The 26,940-nt window shown below is 40.5% G+C and overlaps 1 protein-coding gene across 1 annotated transcript in view; it reads right to left on the minus strand.

The window, feature by feature from the left end:
- Positions 1-22,990, minus strand: part of UBE3A (ubiquitin protein ligase E3A) — a 59,638-nt gene extending 36,648 nt beyond the window's left edge. Inside the window, 3 exon segments of the mRNA XM_006172185.2 lie at positions 16,713-16,757; positions 20,546-20,665; positions 22,928-22,990. Of these exon segments, the coding sequence (XP_006172247.1) occupies positions 16,713-16,757; positions 20,546-20,565 (65 nt within the window). The 5' untranslated portion in view covers positions 20,566-20,665; positions 22,928-22,990.
- Between the last annotated feature and the right edge of the window lie 3,950 nt (positions 22,991-26,940).

Here is a 26,940-nt window from a genome sequence, read left to right on the forward strand (position 1 = left end):
CCGCCAAGTCCAGGACTCAAACCGGGGTCAACTATGTGGGAGTTCAGCAACATAACCATTACGCCATCTGCTGGTCCCCCAAGAAAGAAACAATCTTAGTAGGCATATACCTATTAGTGAAATTGAACCAATTACTAAATTTCCACAATAGAAAGCAATAGATACAGATTTCGATGACGAATTACCAAACATTTAAGAAAGAAATTACATCAATTCTCTATAATCTTTTTTAAGAGACAGATGCACAAAGGATGCTCTTATCTCATCCTATGAACCCAACATTACCATGATACCAACACCAGACAAAGACATTACCCAAAAAGAAAACTACCGACCAATAAAAATGCAAAAATTCTTCTAAACAAAGGACTAGCAAAAAATACAACAATCCCTAAAATTAGAAGCATAAACCACTACCAAGTGGAATTTATCCCAAGTATGCAATGTTGGTTCAACTTTCAAAAATCCGTTAATGTCATCTATCACATTAACAGGCTAAAAAGAGAAACCACATAATATCAATAAATACAGAAAAGTACTTGACAAAACCCAACGGCCATTCATGAGTTAAGAAAGGGAAGAAAGGAAAGAAGGACGGATGGACAGAAACTTCTGGTATGCTAGAAAACAAGAAAATACATCCTGAACCTGACAAATAATGCCTACAGACACCTAATAGCTAACACCACACGTAACGATTAGAAAGCAGGGACTCTCCCACCAAGATCGAAACAAGACTAGAATACTCCCTCTCGCCACTCTGGGCTCAAGGTCCTAGATAATTCAGTAAGGCAAGGAAAGGAAATAAAAAGTACACTGATTTAGAAGGAAGAAAAGAAGTACCTTTGTCTGCAAAACAAACGACTATGTGCATAGAATATATATGGAATTCAGAAAAAATTCCTGGAAATAGGAATTACTAGGTTGTCGGAAAAGTCATGACTTTTTTTTTTGTTTTCCTATGCAATTATACATCATAACTTTTCCAACAACCCAATATCCAGGAAGGCTGCAGAACACAAGGTTCATATACAAAAGGAAATAGCTTTCCTGTACACAACCAACGAATGAGGCAGACATGAAATAAACACACATCCAAACCAGGGCTCTGCTTTATACGGTCCAGAGCTCACTGTACCTACGATCTAGCCTCTCTAACTGGGAACTCTGAGACTGCTCCAGCCAAGCTCACATTTCTCACTACTTATTCTATTTAACCCTGCTAAGAAGTAAGATCTTTTAGAAGTGACTTTGAGCTTTTAGGACACTGGTTTCCTATTTTCTCTATGGCTGTTTTTCAGACTTCCCATCTAAATCTAGAAATACTTATGCTTGCCAGGGACAAGCCATTAGACATGTTCTCTCTGTTTCAAGGCCAAAAAATAACCAAATAACTTCCTAGTGACTACTTCAGTATATATACGTCAAACACTCTTTAGAATTTAGTACTATTCCAAGTCCTTTGACTATGCAAAACGGGTTCCTCAAAAAAACTCAATATATAGAGAAGAAAGCTAGATGTGTAAATATTTTGATATAGGAATAAGTACAGATGCACAGCAACGCAGAGAGAGGCAACTTAGTAGAAAGTGAAAGGAAAAAGACGACCAACAGCTGATGGCATAGAGTGGCAGGGATGTTCTGAACAGGGAGAACAAGGGAATAATAGCACAGGGGCCTGAAAAAACGGTGCGACAGTGCAACAGTCAGCGACGTTAAGGCTCTCGTAAAGGTTCAAGAAATACAAAAATGCAGAGGTGGGGAGAAGCTGGATTGTGGGAGTTCTCACAAGCCACCGTGAGAAACTGATTTTAGAAAAAGAGAAATCTCATACCCCCCCCAATAAAAAACATGTGTATGCTTATTCTTGCCAGGAATTTAAAATTCCTAAGAGTCACTCAATGGTTTTAGGCAGGTTAAGGGACTGATCAGATGTGCCTCTGCAATAATTCCATTTTCTAAACTGGGACCAAAGTGGCCAATACCGGAGGTAGGCAATGGAGTGAGGCGATGATACTGTAACAGCCCAGGCAAAGAATGAAGTACCAGCCAGAACGCAGAGGAGGGGAATGACTCAAGTGATGTTTAAAAGAAGTTGTTTGTAGGAGGCAAATGAACAGGAAGAGCTGAAGAACAGGCCCACGTTTCTGATATGGGCAACAGGAGAGGAAGCAGTGCTGGGAGCTGGGACGTTAGGACGGGAGCGGAAGCACCCATCAAAGCCAGTAAGCGGTGTGTGCATCATGTCACTTAACCCTAATTATCCTGGAGGAAGACGGCAGTGAGGAACAAAGGACCTAGTGGATCCAGACATTCTGTTTCTAATCCAGTTGGGGAAATAATGCCCCTTTTATTTTCACTGACCTCTGCTGGCGAGCGGAAGTACCCATCAAAGCCAGTAAGCGGTGTGTGCACATCATGTCACTTAATCCTAATTATCCTGGAGGAAGACGGCAGTGAGGAACAAAGGACCTAGTGGATCCAGACATTCTGTTTCTAATCCAGTTGGGGAAATAATGCCCCTTTTATTTTCACTGACCTCTGCTGGCTCTGAACTCCACTTACAGCTGATAAGCTCTATGTACTGTTTCATTAATATTTCCTAAAAGTCTTAGGGAACCAGAAAGACACAAATCAATGAAATTCCAAATTCACATTCATTCCTTCGAGTACCTCAGTAGGACAGCCAGGTCTTGCTAACTCTGCTCTTCAGTGAGGTGAGTCCACCCACTCAGCCATCCTGACGGTCACCTAGAAGCCTGCTTCCTTACACTTCCTATGGTGAGAAAGTGGACAGACGAGGACTCGGTCGCCCCACACGTGAGGTGCCCGATCCCTAGCAAGCCAAGCCAAGGGCTCTGACCCGGTACCAAGGCCTTTCGCCTTCGCCAGCAGCTTCCCACTTCCAGCCCACGTGCAGCTCCTCCCGCAGGTGGCTCGGGGTACGGACCGTCTCACTGCGGAGCGCCGTCCTGCCTGACTCAGGTCTTGGAAGAGTCACTCCTCCTGCACAGAACCCTATGTTCCTAAATACCCTCAATCATCCTCCTTTCAGCTTGGGTATGGCTTCCGGACGACTAGGTCTCCCTCCAACCTGCAACCTACTCTCATGTAACTTACTGCCGCTGCCCGCCCATTAAAGCGGTGAGCTCCCGGAGGCAAACGGCACAGTAAGCGACTCTGTCGTGTCCTCAGTATACAGCACATGACTGAGGCACAATGAAGAGTCTTCCATCGCTCTTCTGACAGCATCAGTTGACCCTAATTTGTACTAGATATTTGACCGTGAAGGGAAACGCATGTCAGAATACCTCTCGGTTTCTTGGGTACATCAAAACATACAAAAGGACTTGCAAAGACTCCACCTGGAGAACACAAATGTGAGGTGAGAACCCATAGATGAGGACCCTGAAGACAGAAAGATCACCTATCTGACTAGAGAGATTCCTCTTTAATTTCTGAAAATATTTGAGATGTTATTTGATCCATAAGCACTTAAAGCAGAAGTCAATGTAGAAAATAAAAGCATCCACGTGGCATCTGCACAGCCGAGTGATCGAGTGATTACAGGGCCAGCTTTCCAACTGCACGGAAGTATGAGTGTGCCGTGACGTGCCGTGGCAGGTGTCATGTCTGCGTACAGGCACATCGGTTTACTTCTGTGCATAAACTGATCCTAAAATATTCTTCGTACGTTTCCGCAAAGGGATTAAAAAGGCAGAGCAAACATTCTGCATCCACTTCCTATCTTCCTTCTTTGAGGTAACTGAGTGTTTTCTGATGACCTATTCGATGCCAGGCACTCCCATTACGCTTCCCTCCCACTGATAAAGTAAAATAGATACCAATAGGAAAGACGCCAAATGGCATTTAATCCCACAAAGAAAACTGAAGTAAAATACATCAGACAGAGAAGATAAAATGTGATCACTCTCTGGTGAAGTTGGCTAGGAAAGGTCTCTCTTCCACGACATCATTTAAACAGAGAGTCATGAAGTGAGGAGGGAAGTCACGTGGCTGTCACAGGGAAGGGTCAGACAACAGGTACATGATGTGGAGGGCAAGAGCACAAAGTCAGTGTAGACAGAGATGAGCAAGAAGAGAGGTGAGGTCACAGAAGGGAAGGGGAACCACAAAGATCGGTAGCTTTTACCCTTCGGACGGTTTTGAACATAAATAACATGGTTTAACTTAGATTTTAAAAAGATCATTCTGGTAGCCACTGGAAACGAACCCACTGTGGGGCAAGACTCAGAAAACAACTTTATTCTTTTGGCAAAAGGTAATGGCTTTAATCAAGATAACAGTAAAAGTGTGTGTGTGGTGGGGGGGAGTGGTAGAGTTACAAATACTGAGAAAGTGGAGCCAACAGAATTTGTTAGTAATCTGAGCAGGAGAGACAGGGAAATCAGGGATGGCTGTAGTAATGTGAGCAGGAGAGACAGGGAAATCAGGGATGGCCGTAGTACTGTGAGCAGGAGAGACAGGGATATCAGGGATGGCTGTAGTAATCTGAGCAGGAGAGACAGGGAAATCAGGGATGGCCGTAGTACTGTGAGCAGGAGAGACAGGGAAATCAGGGATGGCCGTAGTACTGTGAGCAGGAGAGACAGGGATATCAGGGATGCCTGTAGTAATATGAGCAGGAGAGACAGGGAAATCAGGGATGGCTGTAGTAATGTGAGCAGGAGAGACAGGGAAATCAGGGATGGCTGTAGTAATGTGAGCAGGAGAGACAGGGAAATCAGGGATGGCCGTAGTAATGTGAGCAGGAGAGACAGGGAAATCAGGGATGGCCGTAGTACTGTGAGCAGGAGAGACAGGGAAATCAGGGATGGCCGTAGTAATGTGAGCAGGAGAGACAGGGAAATCAGGGATGGCTGTAGTAATGTGAGCAGGAGAGACAGGGAAATCAGGGATGGCCGTAGTACTGTGAGCAGGAGAGACAGGGATATCAGGGATGCCTGTAGTAATATGAGCAGGAGAGACAGGGAAATCAGGGATGGCTGTAGTAATGTGAGCAGGAGAGACAGGGAAATCAGGGATGGCCGTAGTACTGTGAGCAGGAGAGACAGGGAAATCAGGGATGGCTGTAGTACTGTGAGCAGGAGAGACAGGGAAATCAGGGATGGCTGTAGTAATGTGAGCAGGAGAGACAGGGAAATCAGGGATGGCTGTAGTAATGTGAGCAGGAGAGACAGGGAAATCAGGGATGGCTTTAGTAATGTGAGCACACGAGAAGGGAAATCGTGGATGCTTCCAAGTCTCCTTGCTGAACTGGGGGGTGGTGGGGGGAGAACTGCTTTGGATGGATTCGTCAAATGATTACCAGAGAAGTAGAGTTGAGAGGATGAAAATTAAGAGATCTACTTTAGACTTTTTAAGACTGAGAATCAAATCCAATTCTTAGATAAATAAGTTTACAGTTAAAAGGGTAAATCAGAGTTGGAGGTGGAAATCTGAGAACTTCAGGGTACAGATAAGAAAGCTGTCACCCAGAAAGGATAAAGAGGTCTCAAGACTGGGTCCTGGGGCATTCCAGAATTTAGAGTAAGCTGAATATTTACCTAAACTACTTTAATGAACTCTCAGTCACTTGATACATTTATCTTTGCTCCATTTATAGTAATACACCTGAAGATACAGCCTTAGTCTTAAAGATAGGGTAGAGAATTACCGAGCATTAAAACTTTAAAATTACTGGGGCCAGTAGGTGGTGGTGAAGGCACTGGACTGCCACACTGCGTACCGTGGTTCAAGACCTACACATGGCAGCTTATTTTACTCTTCCTTGTCAAAATAAAAAAAAAAGCAAATAGATAAATAAAATAATTGTTTAAAAAGAAAAAAAATCTAAAATTACTGAGAAACTGCTTTGAAATCATTAAGGAAATTAAGACATCTAGGGTCCAGGCACATGGTTGAAGGAGCCAAATCCCACATGACCAATTGAGCAGTTTAAATCCTGGCCCTAGGCAGCCTGAAAAACACTTGCATATGTGTGTGTGTGTGTGTGTGTTCCCGCCCAAAACTCCAAAAGGATGGATAAGAGGAGGAGGGATTGTGGTGTGACCACACCCTGCTGGGAGGGACGCTCTCTCCCTCTCCCTCTGTCTCTTTTCTGACAAGCTCATGTGCACTCTGGCATAATTTCTAAAAATTTGAAGTTAAGAAGTCTGAATTAGTATCTACTATATGGTATATGTACATTTACATAAAATCCCAGTAAAACAGACACATGATTAAATGAAAAAGATCTGGGTTGTTGCTCCTTTCCGTCTTTAAGCTGAACTACGGAATGGTTCCAGCTTTCTCACTGTCCCCTCTCTTTCTCTGTGCCAAGTGCACAGGTCCTCTGGCAAAATTTTTAAATTACAGAAGTTTTACTAGGACCAGCAGTTAGCATAATGGCTATGTCACTGGACTCCCATGTAGTTGACTGCAGTTCGAGTCCCGGACCTGGTGGCTTAAACTCAGGCCGGGCATGTGTGCGTGCGTGCCCAAGATCCCGAGAGGAGAATGGAGGAGAAGGGATTGCGGCGTGGCCATCTCCCCTAGGGGGTGATTTCTCGCTTTCTGTCTCTCTGTCTCTCTGTCTGTCTGGCCAGCGCATGTGCCCCATAACAAAAAAAACTCTTAAAAAAAAAAAGGTTTTACTATGTTTTTCTGCACCCTGTGAAATACATTAAGGATTCCTAACAACAAAGAGGCATATTCTTAGGCGTATGTAAATTATATTTCAAATGCATTCAAGGTGTTCCTGAAAGTGTGTCATATGCAAATATGCACCAAAGTACCAAAAAAGTCGTGACTCAGGAAGTGTGGCATGTTACCATTAATGAACCACATCACCTAATTCTTAGATAAAACCAAGAATCCTTTATTATCTATTCTGTAATTAAGACTTACTATACTAGGTAGAACAAACCTAACTCACCATACTGAAATGCTGCCTGGTTATGGGAACCCAAGAGATGATGGTGGATGAGAAAGCTGAGAGCTGTAATCCCACAGCAGCTATGGCTACAACCTTAACCAGCTCTGGTGAGACATCACAAAACTCAGGTCCTATGGCTCTGCTTTAACACAGTCAAATTCAATTATGAGAGCTTGCTTAACTCAACCAGGACCTTACACCAACTTGGGACAAATATCCTATCACTGCTCACACTATTACCATCCTTGGCTTTAACCAATGCAAGCTTCACTTACCAGCATTCATCTCCATTCTTTACTCTCAACCCACTTAGAAGACAGTCTGTCCCACATAATGGCCCCTCAACCGCTTAACTTTCACTAATGCCTGGCTCTCTCTTATCCTTGTAACACTCTCACATGAGGGTGTCATATAAAACAAAGTCCACCATTATTCTTCTAACTCCCTGTATTAAAAACAAAGCCGAACCTCCTCCCCTAACAAAACAAGAAGCAACTTCTAACTTGAAACTCACACGACCGACCTGAACACCTAGCTTTCACCTCCATGTTACATTCATAAACGAAAATATCTAGTTTACCCCAGTTCCAGTACTGCCAAGGTGAAGCTGTCTACATACACAGCCTAGACCAAATCCCAAAATCTAGTCCCCAAAATACCTGCCTTTCGCACTTGAAGGCTCTCAACCACACCTTTGTCACCTCAGGCTCTTTAATAACCAACTTCTGATCGTTCCCATAGAGGTCTCACTCATAGTGCACTATCTCCTTGACCTATAAAGAAACAGGACTTTAAAAAATTACTGTAACTTACAAAGAAAAGCTGTATGTGTTCATCATGTACAGCATGACTTTGAGAAATATCATACCCTGTGGAGTTAGTGTAGGCAATACTAAAAATTATCACTCGTAACGATCAATTTTGTGGTGAGGACTAAAATCTACTCCTATGATTTCTAATACAATACATTGTCATCATGTTGTACAGCAGGAAAAAAAAGAAGTAATTCCTCTAACGGAAATTGTGTACCCTTTGACCATCTCCACGACCTAGTCTCACCTGACCCCAGCCCCTGGTAACCACCATTCTACTCTCTTCTGTGGATTCGACTTTTCCAGCTTGTACATGTAAGCGATACCATGTGGTACTTGGCTTTCTGTGCCTAAATTAATTTAAGTGATGTATCTCCAGGTTAATTCCGGTTGCCACCTATGACAGGATTTCCTTCTTTCTTTTATTTATTTATTTATTTTTTTAATTATTTTTTTTTTGGAGATTTTCACTGTAGGGCGCGTGCGCTCGCCAGACATACAGAGAGAGAGACATAGAGACAGAAAGCGAGAAATCACCCCCAGGGGGGATGGTCACGCCGCAATCCCTTCTCCTCCATTCTCCTCTCGGGATCTTGGGCACGCACGCACACGCGCCCGGCGTGAGTTTTAAGCCACCGGGTCCGGGACACGAACCGCGGTCGACTACGTGGGAGTCCAGCGACATAGCCATTACGCTAACTGCTGGTTCCCAGGATTTCCTTCTTTCTAAAGTAGAATTCCTGTGTACATATACCACATTTTCTTTATCCATTTATCTGTTAATGAAAAAAACTGATTCCATATTCTGGCTACTGCGATTACCACTGAAACCAACCAAGTACAGATACCTCTTTAACAAAGTAATTTCATTTCCTCTGCCTTTATACCCGAGTGGAATTGCTGAATAACATAATACTTTCAGCTTTTACTTTTGGAGTAAACTCCCTATGTTTTTCATAACTGCCATACTAGTCTTCATTCCCACCAACTGTGTACAATGGTACACTTTTCTCCACCTTCTTCCAAACATGTGCACTTTCTTTTTTCAATAAGTCATTCTTATAGGTATGGACAGATATCTCATTGGGGTTTTAATTTGTATTTGCCTGTTAACCACTTGTGTGTCTTCTTCATAAAATGTCTACTCTGGCTCTCGGCCCATCTCTTAAGCAGGCTGTTTTCTTACTATTAAGCTGAGTGAGTTCCTTATGTATCTTGGTATCACCTACTTATCAGATGTATGGTTAACAAATGCTTTGCCTTTTCTGTAGATTGTCTCTGCACTCTGTTGATGGTTTCCTTTGCTGTGCAGAAGTTTTTGGTGTGATGTAATCCCATTTGTCTAATTTTCTGTTTCCGTTACCTGTACTTTGGGGTCATATCCAAAAAAAAAAAAGTTGCCCACGACAACATAATAGATATCCCCTGATTTCTTCTAGTACTTTTATCATTTTGGACCTTGTGTTTGCGCCTTTCACCCATTGGAGTTAAGCAGTACATAGTATGAGATAAGGGTCTCATTTCATTCCTCGGCATGCAGATGCGATTTTCCTTTCACCATTTTTGAAGAAAATGTTCTTTTCCCGTTGTATGTTTCTTGGCACCTTTATTGAAAACCAATTGATAGTAAATACCCAGATTTATTTCTTGGCTCTCTCTTATGTTCTACTAGTCTATATCTATCTTCATGCCACTACCATATTCTTCTGATTACTATAACTTCATAGTGCATTTTAAAATCAAGTTACTGTAATGCTTCTTTTTAGTCAGGATTGCTTTGGGTACTTGGGATCTTTTTAAATACTACGCAAATTTTAGAACTACTGTCTCTATACATGTGAAAAGTAACATTCGAATTTTGATAGGGTTACACTGAAACTGCAGATCACTTTGGCTAGTACAGGCGTTTTAACAATATAAATTCCTGGGGCTAGTATGTGGTGTAGTGGTTAAGGTGCTGGACTATCACATGACAACAGTTCAAGCCCCAAACCTGGAGGCTTGAAAATCATGCCAGCTATGCGTGCGTGTGGACCCAAAGTCCCAGAGGACAAGGGACAGTGGTGTGGCCATCCCCTGGGGGGTGATTTCTCACTTTCCCCTCTCACTGTCTCTGTCTCTCCCTGGTGAACATGCCCTATGGCAAACAAACAAAAATTAAAAATTCTTCCACTCCATAAACACACGATAACTTTCCATTCATGTCTTCACTAGTTTTTTTAACCAATCTTTTACAGATTTCAGTGCACAAGTCTTTCACCTCCTTTGTTGAGTTTATTTGTAAGACTTTTTTTTTCCTTTCCTTTTTTTTTTTTTTTTTCCGAGCGGTTTTTGCTATAGGGGACGTGTGTTCACCAGAGACAGAGACAGAAAGCAAGAAATCACTCCCACCAGGGGGCATGGCCACGCCGACATCCCTTCTCCTCCATTCTCCTCTCAGGATCTTGGGCACGCACGCACATGTGCCTTGCCTGAGTTTAAGCCACAGAATATAGGACCTGAACATAGTCGACTACATGGGAGTCTAGTGACATAGCCATTACACCAACTGCTGGTCCGACTGCTTTTAATAGTTACTGTAAATGGAATTTTTTAAAAATTATTTTTCCAATAGTTCACTTTTAGTATATGGAAATGCTACTGCCTTTTCTATCTTGATTTTGTATCCTACATTCATTTGTATCCTACATTTACTACATTCATTGGTTACTTCTAATATTTTGGTGAAGTCTTCAGGGTTTTATATATGTAAGATCTTGTTCTCTATCATTTCATTTGGGTATTTTTTCTTTCTCTTGCATAACTGCTCTGTTGAGAATGCCAATATTCTATTAATTAAAATGGTGAGTAGGCATCCTCGTCTTATTCATGATCTTGGAGAAAAAAGCTTTGAACTTTTCCCCATTGAGTATGATGTTAACAGAGAATTTGCCATACATGGCCTTTACTGTGTAAAGTACATGGGTTCTATGTCTAATAACTAGTAAGTGTTTTTTTAAGTTTGTTTCTTTGATATGAAAGAGACAAACAGACAGACACACACACACACACAGGCATTCCCAACAGTATGCTCATGCCATGACCCAGTTTCAGCAAGCCTTATTCATGGACATGCATGTGAACACAGCATGCTCAGGAAGGTCCAGGAATGTGAACCCAGAACTGTTCCCATGTGTGTGCAGTTGTTACCACTGCACCACCACCTGGCCTCTTGTTGCACGTTTTTAAGCATGAAAAGATGTTAAATTGTCAGATTCATTTCCTATATGTATTGGTACAATCATATGATTTTTCTTCCTTTTTTTTTTTGAGAGATTTTCACTGTAGGGCGCGTGCGCTCGCCAGACAGACAGAGACATAGAGACAGAAAGCGAGAAATCACCCCCCAGGGGGGATGGTCACGCCGCAATCCCTTCTCCTCCATTCTCTTCCCGGGATCTTGGGCACGCACGCACACACGCCCGGCGTGAGTTCTAAGCCACCGGGTCCGGGACGCGAACCGCAGTCAACTACGTGGGAGTCCAGCGACATAGCCATTACGCTAACTGCTGGTTCCCATCCTTCATTCTTTTAATGTGGCACCTCATGCTCACAGATGAGTATGTTATGCAATCTTTGTTACCCTGAGATAACACCTACTTACTCACAGTGAACAATCTTTTTAATGTACTGTTGAACTCAGTTTGCCAGTGTTTCCACTGGGATTTTTACATCTACATTTGCCGGAGATACTGGCCTATAATGTCCTTTTCTTGTAGAGTCCTTGGTCTGGCTTTGGTATCAGAGTAATGCTGGCTTTTTAAAATGAGTCTGAGGGACCAGCAGGTGGCATGGTGGTTAAAGGCGCTGGACTCCCACATGGCCAACTGTGGTGTGAATCCCGGACCTAGTGGCTTGCTCCCTTTCCCTTTCTATCTCTGTCTCTCTCTGGTCAAATTAAAGAAATGATAATAACAAATAGAATTAAATAAATAAATATTTTTTTAAAGATGAGTTTGAAAGAATTTCCTTTTCAACTTCTTGAAAACAGTATGTTTGGTAAAATTCAGCAATAAAGCCACCAGGTCCTGGGATTTCTTTAGAGAGAGACTTCACTACTGTTTCAATCTTCTTACTCATTATTCGTCTGTTCAGATTTTTTATTTCCTCCTATCTTGATAAGAATTATGTATCTGGGAACTTTTCCATTTCTTCTAGGTTACTGAATTTGTTGGTGTATAATTGTTAATAGTAGTTTCATGGTCCTAGTCTGTGGTATCACTTCCTTTTTTTTTTTTTTGGAGAGATTTTCACTGTAGGGCACGTGCGCTCACCAGACAGACAGAGAGAGACATAGAGACAGAAAGCGAGAAATCACCCCCCAGGGGGGATGGTCACGCCGCAATCCCTTCTTCTCCATTCTCCTCTCGGGATCTTGGGCACGCATGCACACGCACCCGGCGTGAGTTTTAAGCCACCGGGTCCGGGACATGAACCGCGGTCGACTACGTGGGAGTCCAGCAACATAGCCATTAGACTAACTGCTGGTTCCCTGTGGTATCACTTCTAAAATGGCTGTGCTTTTGTTCTGATTTTGAGTCCATTTGTCTATTTTCTTAGTCTAGTTATAGGTTTGTCAATGTATCTTTTCAAAACACTAGCTCGTAAGTTTGGCTAATCTTTTTTATTTTTTCTAATCTTTATTCCTGCTCTCTGGTCTTTATTATTTCCTTCCATCCACTAACCTTGACTTTTTTTTTCTAGTTCCTTGAAGTGTGGCATTATGATGTTTCTTTGATATAGTTCTTCTCTTTTGATGTATACATTTGTTGCTATAAAGTCTAAGTTTGGTTTTATGTTGTGTTTCCATTTTTGTTTAGGATCTTCATTTATTGTTGTTATTATTATTTTTTTAGGTTTTTGCCATAGGGCACAGGCACTCACCAGAGAGAGACACAGACACTTACAGAGAGCAGGGAAGTGAGAAATCACCCCCTACGGGGATAGCCATGTTGCAATCCCTTCTCCATTCTCCTGACAGACCACAGGCAGGCACACGCATGGCTTGAGTCTCAAGTCACTAGGTCTGGGACTCTAACTGCAGTCAGTCGTGTAAAGTCCAGCACCTTAACCACCAGGCCACCTGCTGGCCCTATTTAGGATCTTTTTAATCTCTTTGACCCACAAATTATCCAGAGGCATTTTGTTTTAATTTCTGCATGTTCATCAATTTCTCTAAATTCCTCCTCCAATTACTGATCCCCAGTTTCATACTACTGATAACAACTATGATTTCAATCTTCTTGGAGTTGTTAGAAGAGTTCTCCTGTTGCCTAATACGTAATGTACTTTGGGGAACGATGCATGGATTTAAGAACATGTACCCCGTCATTGCTGAATGGAGTGTTCTGTACGTGTCTGGTTAGATAAATTTGGACTAAGTATATTTTACACCTGATATTTCTGTAGTGATTTTATTTCTCGATGGTATGTCCACTATTGAAAACAGGGTACTGAAGCCTCTTACTACTACTGCATTATGGTTTAATCTCCCCCCGCAGACCTATTAGTATTTCCTATATATTTAGGTACTCTGATGTTGAGTACAGGTATATTTTTAACTGTTGTATCCTCTTGGTGAACTGATCTCCTTCAGCATTTACTGTGGTTTCTTTGTCTCTTTTTTTACAGTGTTTTGTTAAAGTCTACTTTATCTAAGTGGAATTAACCCTATTTCCAGTTGGCTTCCATTTGTACAGACTATCTTTTTCAATTCTTTCGCTTTCAGTATGTCCTTAGAGGTGAAGTGAAACTCTTATAGCAACATATAATTGGTCTTATTATTCAGTCACATTATGTGTTTTGATTGGGGAACTTAATCCACTTATGTTTAAGATTAATTACTGGCAGATAAGAACTTATTGCCTCGTTCTGTTAGCTATCTTGTGGTTGTTTGGTAGATGTTTTCTCTTCTTCCTCTTTTGCTGTCTTCTTTTGAAACTAGATAAATTTTCTAATGGTATTAATTTAATGCCTTCCTTATTTTCTTTTGTGTATCTATCATACGTTTTTGCTTTGTGGTTACCATGAGGCTTACATAAAACACCTTAAACTGATAGCTTTAACAGGCTATTTAATTATTGCACTAAAAAAGAAAAAGGTCAACACTCTTTACCTGCTCCCCATAGTTTTGATGTCACAATTTACCATCGTTTTATACTGTACTTTTCTTATCAAATTACATTAGGTATTATTCCAAATAATTATGTCTTTTACAGAAGATACATAAATACATACAGCTATTAAGAGTATTCTGAATTTAACCATGTACTTATTTTCACAGTAAAATATGTTTATATGTTTTCATACAAAACTAATTAGCATTCTTTTCTTTCAGCTTAAAAAACTCTGTAGTATTTCTTGTAAGATAGGCTAGTGGTGGTGACAAACTCCTTTTTTCATTTTCCTGGGGAAGTCTTTTTCCGTTATTTCTGAAGGGCAGCTTTCTCAGGTAAAGTATTCTTGATTGGCTTTATTTTCCTTCAGGACATTGAATGTGCCATCCCATTCACTCCAAGTCTATAAGATTTCTGAGTAGTCTTATTAGAAATCCCTCATATGTGATACGCTTCTATTCTCAGGATATTCTATTCTCTTTATCTTTTATTTGTGGTTTGATTGTGTCTTAATGTCAGAATAGGTCAGATTTTGGTCTGACTGGAAACTTTTTACCTTAGTATACCTGGGTATATTTTCACATAATTTCTTTAAATAAGCTTTCTGTTCATCTTTAATTTCTTCTTGAACTCCTGTAACTTGAATAACTGTTCTTTTGATGCTGTTCCTTAAATCTTACAAGAATTTTCTTTTTTTTTTTTTTACAACTTCTTGTTTACTTTGAAATAACCAATCACCTGTCTTCAAATTCAGATTCTTTATTCTGCTTAATTTTGCTGCTGAAATTTTTTTGTATTCTTCATTTCATTCAATATATATTTCAGATTCAGAAATCTATTTTTAACATAATTTCAATCTCTGTTAAATCACTGGTTGTTTTTCTGATTACACTGAACTGTTTCTATTGTCTTGAAATTAACTAAGCTTCCTTTATAACATTTACTCTGAATTCTTTGTCAGGCAGTTCACCAATCTCCTTTTCCTTAGGGTTCCCCCCACCCTTTGCTGGTATCAGGTTTCTATGATTGTGCTTGATCTTTGTGCTCTACACATTTTAAAGAAGTATAGACTTATTGCAATCTTGGCAGACTGGCTTTCCATGGGAAGGTGCTCTACCTGTCAGCTTGTCTGTAGATTCTGGGCCAGCTGTCCGGCATGCTTCCAAGGGTGAGCTTGCTTCTGAAGTCCTCAAGTAGGCTGGCCTGCTGCCTATGCATGGATCCACTGGGGTAGGCTGTTGATTGGATCTGAGAGGGAGAATGGGTCTGAATCCAGAGGGGCTGACCTGAAGCCCCAATACGCAGGTGCCAACCTGGCACTGGGGTTTTCTAGGGTAGGCCTGGATTCTGAAGCCTCTGGAGCCTGATGAATTAGACCAAAAAGACCACCTTAAAGGCTGGGTGTGTAGGTCCTGGCCTGGAGTCTGTCTATGAAAACTGGCCTGGTCCATGAGAATTGGTCCTGAGAGAGGGTGACCAAAAAGTTGAGAACACAGAATGATCCAGGAGCCTGGGTCAGATGAGACTGGCTCAGCGCTGTGATCTACTAGGAACAGCCTGAACCCTGCACATGCTGGAGCAGGACTCCCTAGACCCTGAGTATGTTTAGAGCATGAGGCCACAGGGAAAACTTTATGCTGAATTCCTCTATTGTTGCCCACCTAGTCACGGCTCATACTGATTAGATTACTGAAGCCCTGCTCATCCGACCCTGTATTTTCTCTTCCCTTTGCCTCCCTGCTGCCAGTTATTAAAATACACACTCAACAGGGTTACCACCCTGGGAGCAATTTCCTTACTGATTCCCAAATACCTAAGGCATAAAAACCAAGACCTTTAACAGAGCGTGCAAGGTCTTAGTCCTTTCTATCAAATTTTATCTCCTTCGTTCCTCTGCTTTCCAGTTGGCCTGTGATCTGAAAGTCCTCAGCTGCCTACTGGTTCCTATAATCCCTGTGCTGCTTCTGCACTTTGCTCACGCTTCCACCTAGAAGAACTCTGCTCGCATTTCTAGCTGACTAACTCCGAGTCACAGGATTTACCTTGGCCTTCCCTGTTCACCACGATTTCTCTGCCACGTGGACTGGGTTCCTAGTGCACACCTGGATACCCTGTTAGTCATTTACATTCCCACTGCCTCCTGGGTACTATTCTATCTCAATCATTGAAATGATATGCTTCTGTATCTTTTCTTCTGGGTATACTGTAAATTTCTGCAGAGTAGGAACTAATTTTTATGCATCTTTGTATTTATAACATAATAACATAAAAAAATAGACTGTTTAACTCTATTCTTTTCCCAATGTTCCTATTTCCCCACAACTTCTTAAAAAAAAAAAAAAAAAAACAATATTCCAGGGAGCATGCAATTATCCATTAAGTAGTAGAAATCTAGTAACTTGTTATCAAGGTTTAAAAGTACTTGGTAAGGGAAAAAGTAGAAATGATCCTATCTCCTAATTTACTTTTAACTCATTACTTTAAAAAAAAAAAAAAAAATATGATTATCATTTAAAATAGCACAGGGCAACATGAAGGACACCAGTTCCTATTTCCCCACAACTTCTTAAAAAAAAAAAAAAAAAAAACAATATTCCAGGAGCATGCAATTATCCATTAAGTAGTAGAAATCTAGTAACTTGTTATCAAGGTTTAAAAGTACTTGGTAAGGGAAAAAGTAGAAATGATCCTATCTCCTAATTTACTTTTAACTCATTACTTTAAAAAAAAAAAAAAAACTATGATTATCATTTAAAATAGCACAGGGCAACATGAAGGACACCAGAGCCTCAACCAAGTTACACTTACATTCGGCTAGCTTCAATGTCGTCAGACTGAGGTTCTCCTGGTGATCTGTAAAATGCAATTGAGAAAGTGTTAGAAAAATACTCCGTATTCCAAAAACAGGTAGACATGTTACTTGGGAAAACAAATTTGCAAAGAAGATTTAAGCACTAAATAAAAGCTTTAAAAATAACGAAAGATTTTGACATAAAAAAAGTGATCAGATCAGATTGCCATATAACATTTAAGGGCTAGATTAATAAAAAACTAAAGGCATTTTTTTTTTAAGAAGAAGAAAGTAAAACACTATACTTAGATACTTAGAAAACAGACCATAAGCCATAATTACTCACAAAGTCAAATATTTATAATAGAAGCACAGAACCATGAAACTTTCTATAGCCAAATATTGGTTGCCCACATTAACTCACTGGTATTCAGTCTCAACCCTTACACCACCAAGCTGGCAAGCTGCTGCCCAGGCCAGCTGCCTGCTTTTTGTAAAAGGGGTTTTTTTTGGTTTGTTTTTAAAATTTTGGAATGCAGCCAGACTCATTCATTTAGTTAGCATCTATGGCTACTTTCACACTAAAAGACCAGGTATGAGTACCTATGGCAATGACCATATGGCCCACAATTCCTAATATATTTATTATCTTGTACAAAAGACACACACACACACACACGTATCAACCTCTACTCTGGATAATTCCAACTAAAATCTAATAGCCTTAGTGAGTTTCCTTTTCTTTTCCTTTCCTTTTTTTTTTTAATTTGCTGTAGAATGCATGCACACTCACTGGAGCGAGGGAGAGAAAGTGAGGAAGCACCCCTCCTGGGTGACAGTCACAATGCAATCTCTTCCCCCTCTTCTCGTTCCTTTCACGACTCTGCACATGCGCACACATGCACCCAGCGTGTCTTTCAGGCTGCCAGGTCAGGGACTCAAACCATACAGTCAGCCACGTAAGTAAGATCTAGCCACCCTAATAATCGTGCCACTGGCTGGCCTGCCTTGATGAACTGTGGGACACTTAAGTGAAACGTACCATTCTGATCAAGAGTATCTTGGTTTAACAATGAAATTCCTGAAAATACACTGTCAGGATACTATCTGCCAAGAGTGTATAATCAAGGATACTAAAATTTTGTTCTGGGTTAACTGTAAATTAACTTCAGGTTTAAATAGTTGCCAGTTATTTTCAGTTCTTTCTGAATATACTGCTGTTACTTTATGTAAAAGACACTAAGAAGTCTTTCATTTTCATTTTGGGAGACGTGACCAATTCCTCTACACCTACACCACATTATCAAAACCAGTAATTCCTTTGTTTACAGACAGCATCAATTAGTGTGTAATAGTCGATATTTTAAGGTAAAACTAATACTGATTCTGAACAATTTCAAATTCCCAAGATAGGTAAATTATTTTTTGAGATCAAAGACTAAATTTTCAAACTAACATTACACAGTCATTTGTAAATTTATCAACAACTTTAGACTTCCAACTTTAAACTGTATTAACAAAAGAATCTTTTTCAGAGTTATCAGGGAAAAAAATCTGTTTCCTAAATTTCTTAGCATTAAAATAAATTCATGTCTTTATCCCTTTCAAAATTATTCTCACTATCTAGTTCATTTAGATTCCAAAAACAAGAATGCCAAAAAAAAAAAGAAAAAGGAAAGTAAAAAGGGAAAAAAAAAAAGACTCCAGCAGCTCAAATATTTATTTTAGATCTTCTTTGCTGTACATTTAAATATTTAATTTTACACAAAATTATATAAGAACTAAAAATTGGGGCATGCTGGAGGTGGCAGTGACTTGGCAGTGACACAAATGCAAATTTCTTAGCATTAAAATAAATTCATGTCTTTATCCCTTTCAAAATTATTCTCACTATCTAGTTCATTTAGATTCCAAAAACAAGAATGCCAAAAAAAAAAAAAGAAAAAGGAAAGTAAAAAGGGAAAAAAAAAAGACTCCAGCAGCTCAAATATTTATTTTAGATCTTCTTTGCTGTACATTTAAATATTTAATTTTACACAAAATTATATAAGAACTAAAAATTGGGGCATGCTGGAGGTGGCAGTGACTTGGCAGTGACACAAATGCAAAAATTTCACTCCACCCTCTCCCCCAGGGAGCAAGCAAATCACCTCTGACACACCTGGTCTCCACCAGCCTGTGGGCAAGTACCCCAAGATTGCTTCCAAACTTGTATCTCCCAGACAGAAGAGCTAAAAACTGCGGACAACCCCATGTACCAGCTGACTCATTTTTGAAAGTGCGACCCTCCAGCATCAGATGTCATACTGTAAGGAGGCAAGGAGGCAGCGCTGGCTTGCAAAACAAAAAATAAACCTGCTGGCACTGAGGGAAGAGAGGCAGATTAGAAGCTTTCAAACACATAGGCGGTAAAACTTTCAAAATTAACAGGGAAAGAAAAAGAGAGAGGATAAAAAAAATGAGGACATGATGACAGGAAAATAAAAATATTACTACAAAAAGGTAAGACATAAGCAAGAAGGAAAACAAATCCAAGTTTCAGAAGTACAATATGTAGCTCCTGCAAACTTTTGAAATCCTGAAATGGCATAGAGATTAAATACATTATCCAATAACTACATCTATTTTCCCAAATTCTGTTCCCTAAAGAAAATAGGTGACCTTTAGCATCAGAGTATCGCATTGTTTTAAATACGCTCTATTAGTACTTAATATTTACCTATATGAAAGTGAACTATTGAAACCACTTATAAGTCAAGTCAAATAACAGAAGCCAATATAGTCTAGGACAATGGAAGGAAGGATTGAAAAGTCACTACCCAACACAGATCTCTCATGGGGCTTAGACACAGCACAGATTGCTTTCTATTCAAACTGGAAATAGCTTTTCAATCAAGAGAAATGTGAATAAACACAGAACTAGCAGAAACAGTGAATATTAGTAGTGCATATCTATATGGACTTCCAGTTATCTTGCTGATAGTATATTTCTGTAATATTCTAAATAAGTTACCAAAAAATCCTAAAGAGACAAAGTCTCAAACCCATAAAATATGGAAGATAGAGCACTAGTCCCAGACTTTCATTTTGGATCCTAAGTATCCTTTTTGTTCTTTACTTCCAGGGTGACAAAAGAAAGAATATTGTGTGTGCCTGTAATTTTATCAAATTCAGAATATATAAGCAAAATGAATTTTTAAAAAAACTTAGTTTACCATGAAGTTTATCAAAACAAATCAGAAAGGAAACTGAACAATTGAAACAATAACCAAGTAACATTAGAAACAAATCTTGGAAAAGTCTCGATCTTGGGTCTTGATGTGGACAGGAGAAAGTACAGTCACTGATCTGAACACTGCAGCATGAGCGAGCTAATTCAAATGGTGGCTCACTTCCAGTAATACTGGGTGCAGCTTCTCCACTCTGCAAGCCACTCCAGTTACCTTCACTGTAACTCTCTAGGAGAGGAAAGTACACTAGTTTTATTAGTTATAAAAATTTCTAGAGAAGTATTTAGCTAAAACGATCACCATCTAAAGGCACATTTTAAAATGCAGATTGAGAAAACTTTTCAATAATGCTTATAATAAAATGTGTATTTAAAAACCTGATTTTTTGAGAAATAGTTTATTACAAATATACCTTTGGTGATGACGGCCATTGATATTCTGAATGGGAAAATTAGAAGGACTGTAATTTTAGGAAGGAGATTAAAAGCAGAAGTAGGTCAACTCTTAAGTCCACTATCCTCAGCAGTATTACTGCCAACTACATTTTCTTCATCGTTACACATGTATTTCACTTTACAATGACAGCCTTTTAAAGGCTGTAAAATAACATTCAAAATTACCTTTTACAAGCTGTGGCCATTCGGTGACATCAGGGTGATCACAGCTTTGAGTCACTGATTAAAAACAGGCAGTCACACCAGTCTAGCTGCTAACTTGATCTGAGCGTAGGCTTAATAACTCTAATAAATTAAACAAACCTTCAGTTAGAACATTTTAATATATAAACTCAATTCATTGTTCAAAAAATAATTTTCAAAGCTTCAAATTAAGTGTCAGTGCAAAATTCATTAGAAGAATTATTACAGAAAAGCTTTTAAGGACTGTTTTCTAGCAGGTATTTTTTCTTTTTTTCCTTAAATGACCTCTCTTGAGAAAATGTGGCTAGTAATCCCTTACATCTGATGCAGTGTCACAGTTGACAAGCATTGTCAACAGTATTTTCAGTTTCACAATTTGGCGCTTCTCTAATCAAGACTGATAGGGAAGCAAGAATTAACAAGAACTTTTTAAAAAGAAAAGAAAAAGAAAAAAGAAATGAAGCAACCTCAGAGTGATTAATTGACTTGCCCAAGATTCCAGAGTTAGTACTGAAGCTAGGACTAAAACCCAGACCTACCGAGTTCCTATCCAGGGCTATTTTTCGTTTTGTTTTGCTATACAGTTCCATGATTTCAATGCATGTAAATGAGCAAAGACTTAGAACATGGATTGAAACCTCACAACTGTATGGCAACAGTTTGAACAGGACTACTTTAGTCAAAGGATTCTTTTGAGAAATCACCCCTCCAGGGATGATGGCCACACCGCAATTCCTCCACCTGGCAGTGAGTTTTAAGCCGTCGGTTTGGGACTCAAACTGCAGTTGACTATATGGGAGTCCAGCATTTAAACCATTACACCATCTGCTGGCCCCAAAGGATTCTTAAACTGATGAAAAAAATCAGTCACTAGGTAGGAAATGCTTAATGCAATAATTATATGCATATATACACACACACACATACACACCAAAATCTGAGAGAGACTTGTTTTGTAATTAAGTAGAGTCAAAACTCTCTGGGTACTGCACGAAGATGTGTCCCATTTTCTCAGCCACTAAGATTCAATTTTATGAAAGAATATGGTAAAATGTAAGAAGCATATCTTCTTCCTTCAATTAATCCTTCCACATGGTCTTAGATCAACTTTCCTGATTATCACAGTTCAAATTTAGCAGGCTTCCTTTAATCTTACGGTAGCCCTGAAAAAGGTATCATGCACCTGAAATACCCCATTGTCAAGACATCATTTCATGCAACCAGTTTCCCCTGCCATACTATGTTTCCAGACCAAATCTGAGAAGTGAAAGAAGATGAGAATGTCAGGAGGGAGAAAACGCTTCATAGGTCACACCCTCAAGCTACCTATAGACAAGAACAAAAGGTGGGTTAGCAGCGAGGCTGCAGAACTTGCTATGGAGCACTAGGTACGGAGAGCCCCAGGGGAAGGGTTGAAAACACCACCGCTTGAACGATCCCCCTCCAACCATGAATGCAGGAACCCAGAGGGGGATGAGGAATGGCCTGGACATATGTAAGTAATTTTGAGAGATTCCAATAAATGGGACTTATAACTTGTATAATCACCCCATTTCCCAGATTTTCCTATCATAATTTTATGTTTCCTAATAAGAAAATAGCTACAGCCGCGTTCGTCTGGGGAAGACAGCATCACCCTGCAATGAAAGGAGGTCCTGATGTAGTTCCCCCTTGGATTTGCTTCAGATTAAGGGTTTTAGTGGACTCAGAAGACCCAAACAAGTCTAACTTCCCAACTTGTAAACACAAAAATGGTAAGGTTAAAATACCTTTTACTTGACTTACTGAGATCAATTAATGAAGAGCTACATGAATTTGGGAAATTACTGAGTCAAGGTCTGTAGCAGCTCCCTCCTTTATGAGGTCCAGTACTAAACCAAAGTCAGCTGGATACATCTCACTGTTCGGTCACTCACTAGCTGGGAAATCTTGGGCAAGTTATTTAACCTTTCTGAGCACCAGTTTTCTCACAGATAAGACTAAGATACTAATAGTAGCTATTTCACAGGGTTATCATGAGAATCAATGAGCTAACATGTAATAGCACGAAACCAGTGCTGGGCATATAACGAGCTCACAGATGTAAGTAGTTATTAATACTCATAGCCTAACACCTAAAACCAGCCCCCTTAACCTTCTTATGCATATTATATTTTTTTCACAGAGCACTCGTCTCTTGAAAACTCTTTTGGCACCCCACTTGGGTCTCTCATATAGTCTATCTGGATTCAAAGTTACTTAGCATTTAGTACAATGCTTTAAAAATGTCAAGTGCCCAAATGTACTGAATATATTTGTCATTCTAACCATGACATAAAGATATACATGCAATATGAATTACAAAAAAATAAAACAAAAACATACCATATTCGCCAAACTTCTGATGAGCTGGTGAATTCTAAAATCAGGCTCTTAGAGATTTTTAACCTAAAATATAAAACACCTCACTCAATTCTTTTTATATGGACAACTGAATAAACTTAAATTTTTTACTAAAACTCATTATAAAATGAAAGTGATTCGTTTCTGTAATATTTATGAACACCTAAAAACATATGAAGAGGCAATTACCCTGGTGCTACTCCCAGGATGAGTGGACAGGTGGTTAGGTGGGCCCTATGGCCTGAGAGCTTCCAGCCGGCAAAGGCATGCTCCCCCATTTCATCTGCAAAGCTGAGGGTTACGATTTCTTTACCCTTGCTCCAAAAGGGCTAAGAATACATAAACACTGTTCTATTACACAGTTCTGATCCTGAGAGCTTTCAGCTGGCAAAGGCATGCTTCCCCATTTCATCTACAAAGCTGAGGGTTAGCGATTTCTTTACCCTTGCTCCAAAAGGGCTAAGAATACATAAACACTGTTCTATTACACAGTTCTGATCCCTTCCAATACTTGCACTGCGGCAATCTGGCTCCGAACGAAACGCTGTGTAGTCAGAACCTGTCGCGTCAGGCACAGAGAAGGCGCTTACTGCTACCTCCTAGAGCAGCGGCCTTGGACAAGTCCTTTGACCTGAATATCAAAAGTCACGCTGTTCTAAGAATAGCTTGAGAATCCTTTACCAAAATGCTTAAGACCAGAAGTGTTTCAGATTTTGGATTTTTAAAAATTGTTGAAATATTTGCATATACATAATGAGATATCTTGAAGTTAAGAAAATAGTTTAATCATATCATTAATTTACGTTTTATACATGCCTCATAAAAAGGAACTTCAAAACACTGATGGAAAAAAGCAATGAGAAAATAATAAAAATAACTTTAGCTCTCAACATAAGCTCCATCAAGTTCAAAACACTTTTCGAAGTGATGATAATCTCCTCTATTTCTAAAAAACTAAGGGTCCTGGGAATTTAGCCATATCAATATAGGTTTTTTTTTCTTATTAAAAAACAAAAAACCAAACAACTGTCCATTAAAGATCTTAAGGGGAAAAAAAGGTCAGAAGGGAAACTCCCCAAACTGCGATGAGCACTGGCACAGCAGCTACATCACCGGATTCCCATATGGCCAACTATGGGTTTGAGCTCCAGAACCGCAGCTTGAAAATCACACTGGGCATGTGTGCGTGTGTGCCCAAGATCCCAGGCTGAGAAAGGATGAGACAGGAATGTGTTGTGGCCATCTCCCCCAGGGGTGATTTCTCACTTTTCCTGTCTTTCATTAAAAAAAAAAAAAAAAAAAAAATTTTTCTTTCTTTCTTTCCCTCTCTTCCTCCCTTTATACTTGACCAGAGAGGGACACAAAGAGAGCAAGCAAGTGAAAGAGAAAGTGAGAAAGCAAACCACCAGGTCCAGAACTCAAACCTCAGTCAGCCATGTGGATGGACTGCGCCCTTAAACACCATGCCACCTGCAGGCCCCAATGAGTGCATGCACCCTACGGCAAAACCCTCTTTTAAAAACAAACAACAATTGCAATGAGATGCAAGCAGGAGCATCACCACACAGAAAACGACTTTTTGGTAAAGCTGTCCTAGTTTTAGCTACAGCTGTGGTAACACTCCCCAAACACTCTCACAAAAAGTCCTTCCAGAAAGTCAACAAGCAAAGTGCCTTCAGCATCCCAAAAGCCTGTTCCCAAGACCTCTCCTCCTGAGTGGTCTGCTTCTGCTTTGACTGGGCCACCTCCACCTCCTGAGAGCCATGGCTTTGTACTCTGCCTTCAGGGCCTTACTGGTAAAGCCACCTGTCGTTCCCTGTTGCAATTGTTCAAAGAAATGCTCCAGGTTATCGATCTTCTCTGTTAAAATTTCCATGAAAACCTGCTCTTGCCAGCAGGTGGGTACAAAGGTTGAACTGGCTGGACCCCCCACCTCCCTACATGGCTGAATGCACAGTGCGAGTCCCAGACTCAGCAGCTTCCCAGACTCAGCAGCCTGAAAAACACAATGGGCACTGGGATCAGCACTTTGCGTAATGGCTATGTCGCTGGACTCCCACGTAGTTGACCACAGTTCGCAGCCCGGACCCGATGGCTTAGAACTCAGGCTGGGCGCGTGTGCATGTGTGCCCAAGATCCTGAAAGGAGAATGGAGGAGAAGGGATTGTGGCGTGGCCATACCCCCTGGGGGGTGATTTCTCGCTTTCTGTCTCTCTGTCTCTCTCTGTCTGTCTGGCGAGCGCACGCGCCCAAAAGCAAAAAAAACTCTCAAAAAAAAAAGAAAAAAAAACATGATGGGCGCATGTGTGCAGGCACACAAAATCCCTGGAGAACAATGGAGAAGGGATGGCAGTGTAGCCATCTCCCCTGTGGGGGGTGGGGTGGGAGGTGGGGTAGGGGAGGGGGAGGAGGGCACTTTCTCTCTCTCTCCAGCAAGCACACACACCCTAAAACATTAAACCTCTGCTGGTCTCTACAGCTGATTAGCTTTCAACAGTTCTCGCCAGCCACCATCGAGTCTGCTCAACTTTGAACTGTCATCAGAATTGCATAAGCTGAACTTGAACCACCTGAGATGTCTATTCGCTGTTTCCCCCCTTAGAATTACTTTATTTAGCTTTTACAAAATCCTTTCTTTTTAAAAATATTTATTCCATTATTGTACATCTCTATAGCTACTGTATTATTAACCATTGGTCAGCTTCAATTAGATTACAAGCAAGATTAACTTTTTCTTAGAAACTATAGTGAATGATCTGCTGCTTGTCAAAGGCATCTTCAACATCCCGCACCTTCGTAAAAGCAGTTGTCAATGTGCAAACTGCTTATTTCTTTGGGAGCACCGTCCCCAAAACTTCTCGTAAAGCATCAATGAGTTCATCCATTCTCCCACCCACTGATTCACCATAAATGTGATAGTCTTGTGTCAATAGAAGAATCCATATTGTTCTGACAGGTGTCCCAATTTGTGAAGCTGTGCCTTCCTAATTATGGAGTAGCAACATACAGTCATAGAGGAAATACACCAACCCTGTAAGTATCAAGGCTATGTAAGAAACTCTAAGTACGAGAATTTAACAATTAGAACCCTAACATCAGACACAGTGACCACAGTTACATCTCTCTCACCAACAGAGGGCTCAATCTAAGAACCAAATCATCAATGTAACACAGTGATAGCTGTATCAACATACACCCTCTCCCCCTCTGAAATTTTCATTTGTTTGCCATCAACCCTCTCTCCACGCACGCACGCACTGTTATTAATGTAATGTTATGAATGTGCCCTTCATCCTCTGTCCCACAGCCTGCTGCCTTCACACCTTCTCAATCTACGTCAAAATTCCATTTCATTAACTTCCTTTTCCACCACTTGTTACTGTGACACCCATAAGTCATCATCATCCCTAAACATTCCAAACCTTGTGGCCTCTCAATGCGACATTTCTATAGCAGCTCACACTACCTGGCTTCCCTAACTCTGTACTGACCGGCGTTCCTCCATCTCGCTAACTGCAAGTCAGTCTTCTGCTGCTTCACCTTCTCATTCCTCACCCATGGCCACTTTCCAGTTTGTCACTAGCCACTTTTCTTAACCTAAATTAGTTCTGTGAGCAATGCTGATCCCTTCCCATAGGTAGCATCTCTGTACGTAAGACCCCTAATTCTACATCTGCGAGTCCTTGCTCTCTGAAGTTTTAAGCCTGGGACTCCCAACTGCCAATGGTACACACCTATCTGAGCATCTCACTAGCATCTACGCAAAATGTATCTAAACTCAAACTCAATTTTCCGAGAACTTACTCCACCCTGTTCTACGTGTAATTTCACCGTCCTCCTAACTGTGGACTGAAAAGGCTGGTACCATTCCCTCTCGTCTCTGTTCCTTGATAGCGCCCGCACACGTGTGTGAGGGGAAGAAGGGAGACGGGGAGGACCGTGGCGAGGGAGGACAGGAGGAAGGGAAAGATAAGACTCACAACAGGGCTCACCAC

This window comes from Tupaia chinensis, unplaced genomic scaffold (genome assembly GCF_000334495.1).
Source record: "Tupaia chinensis unplaced genomic scaffold, TupChi_1.0 Scaffold144682_1, whole genome shotgun sequence".
Classification (NCBI taxonomy): Eukaryota; Metazoa; Chordata; class Mammalia; order Scandentia; family Tupaiidae; genus Tupaia; species Tupaia belangeri.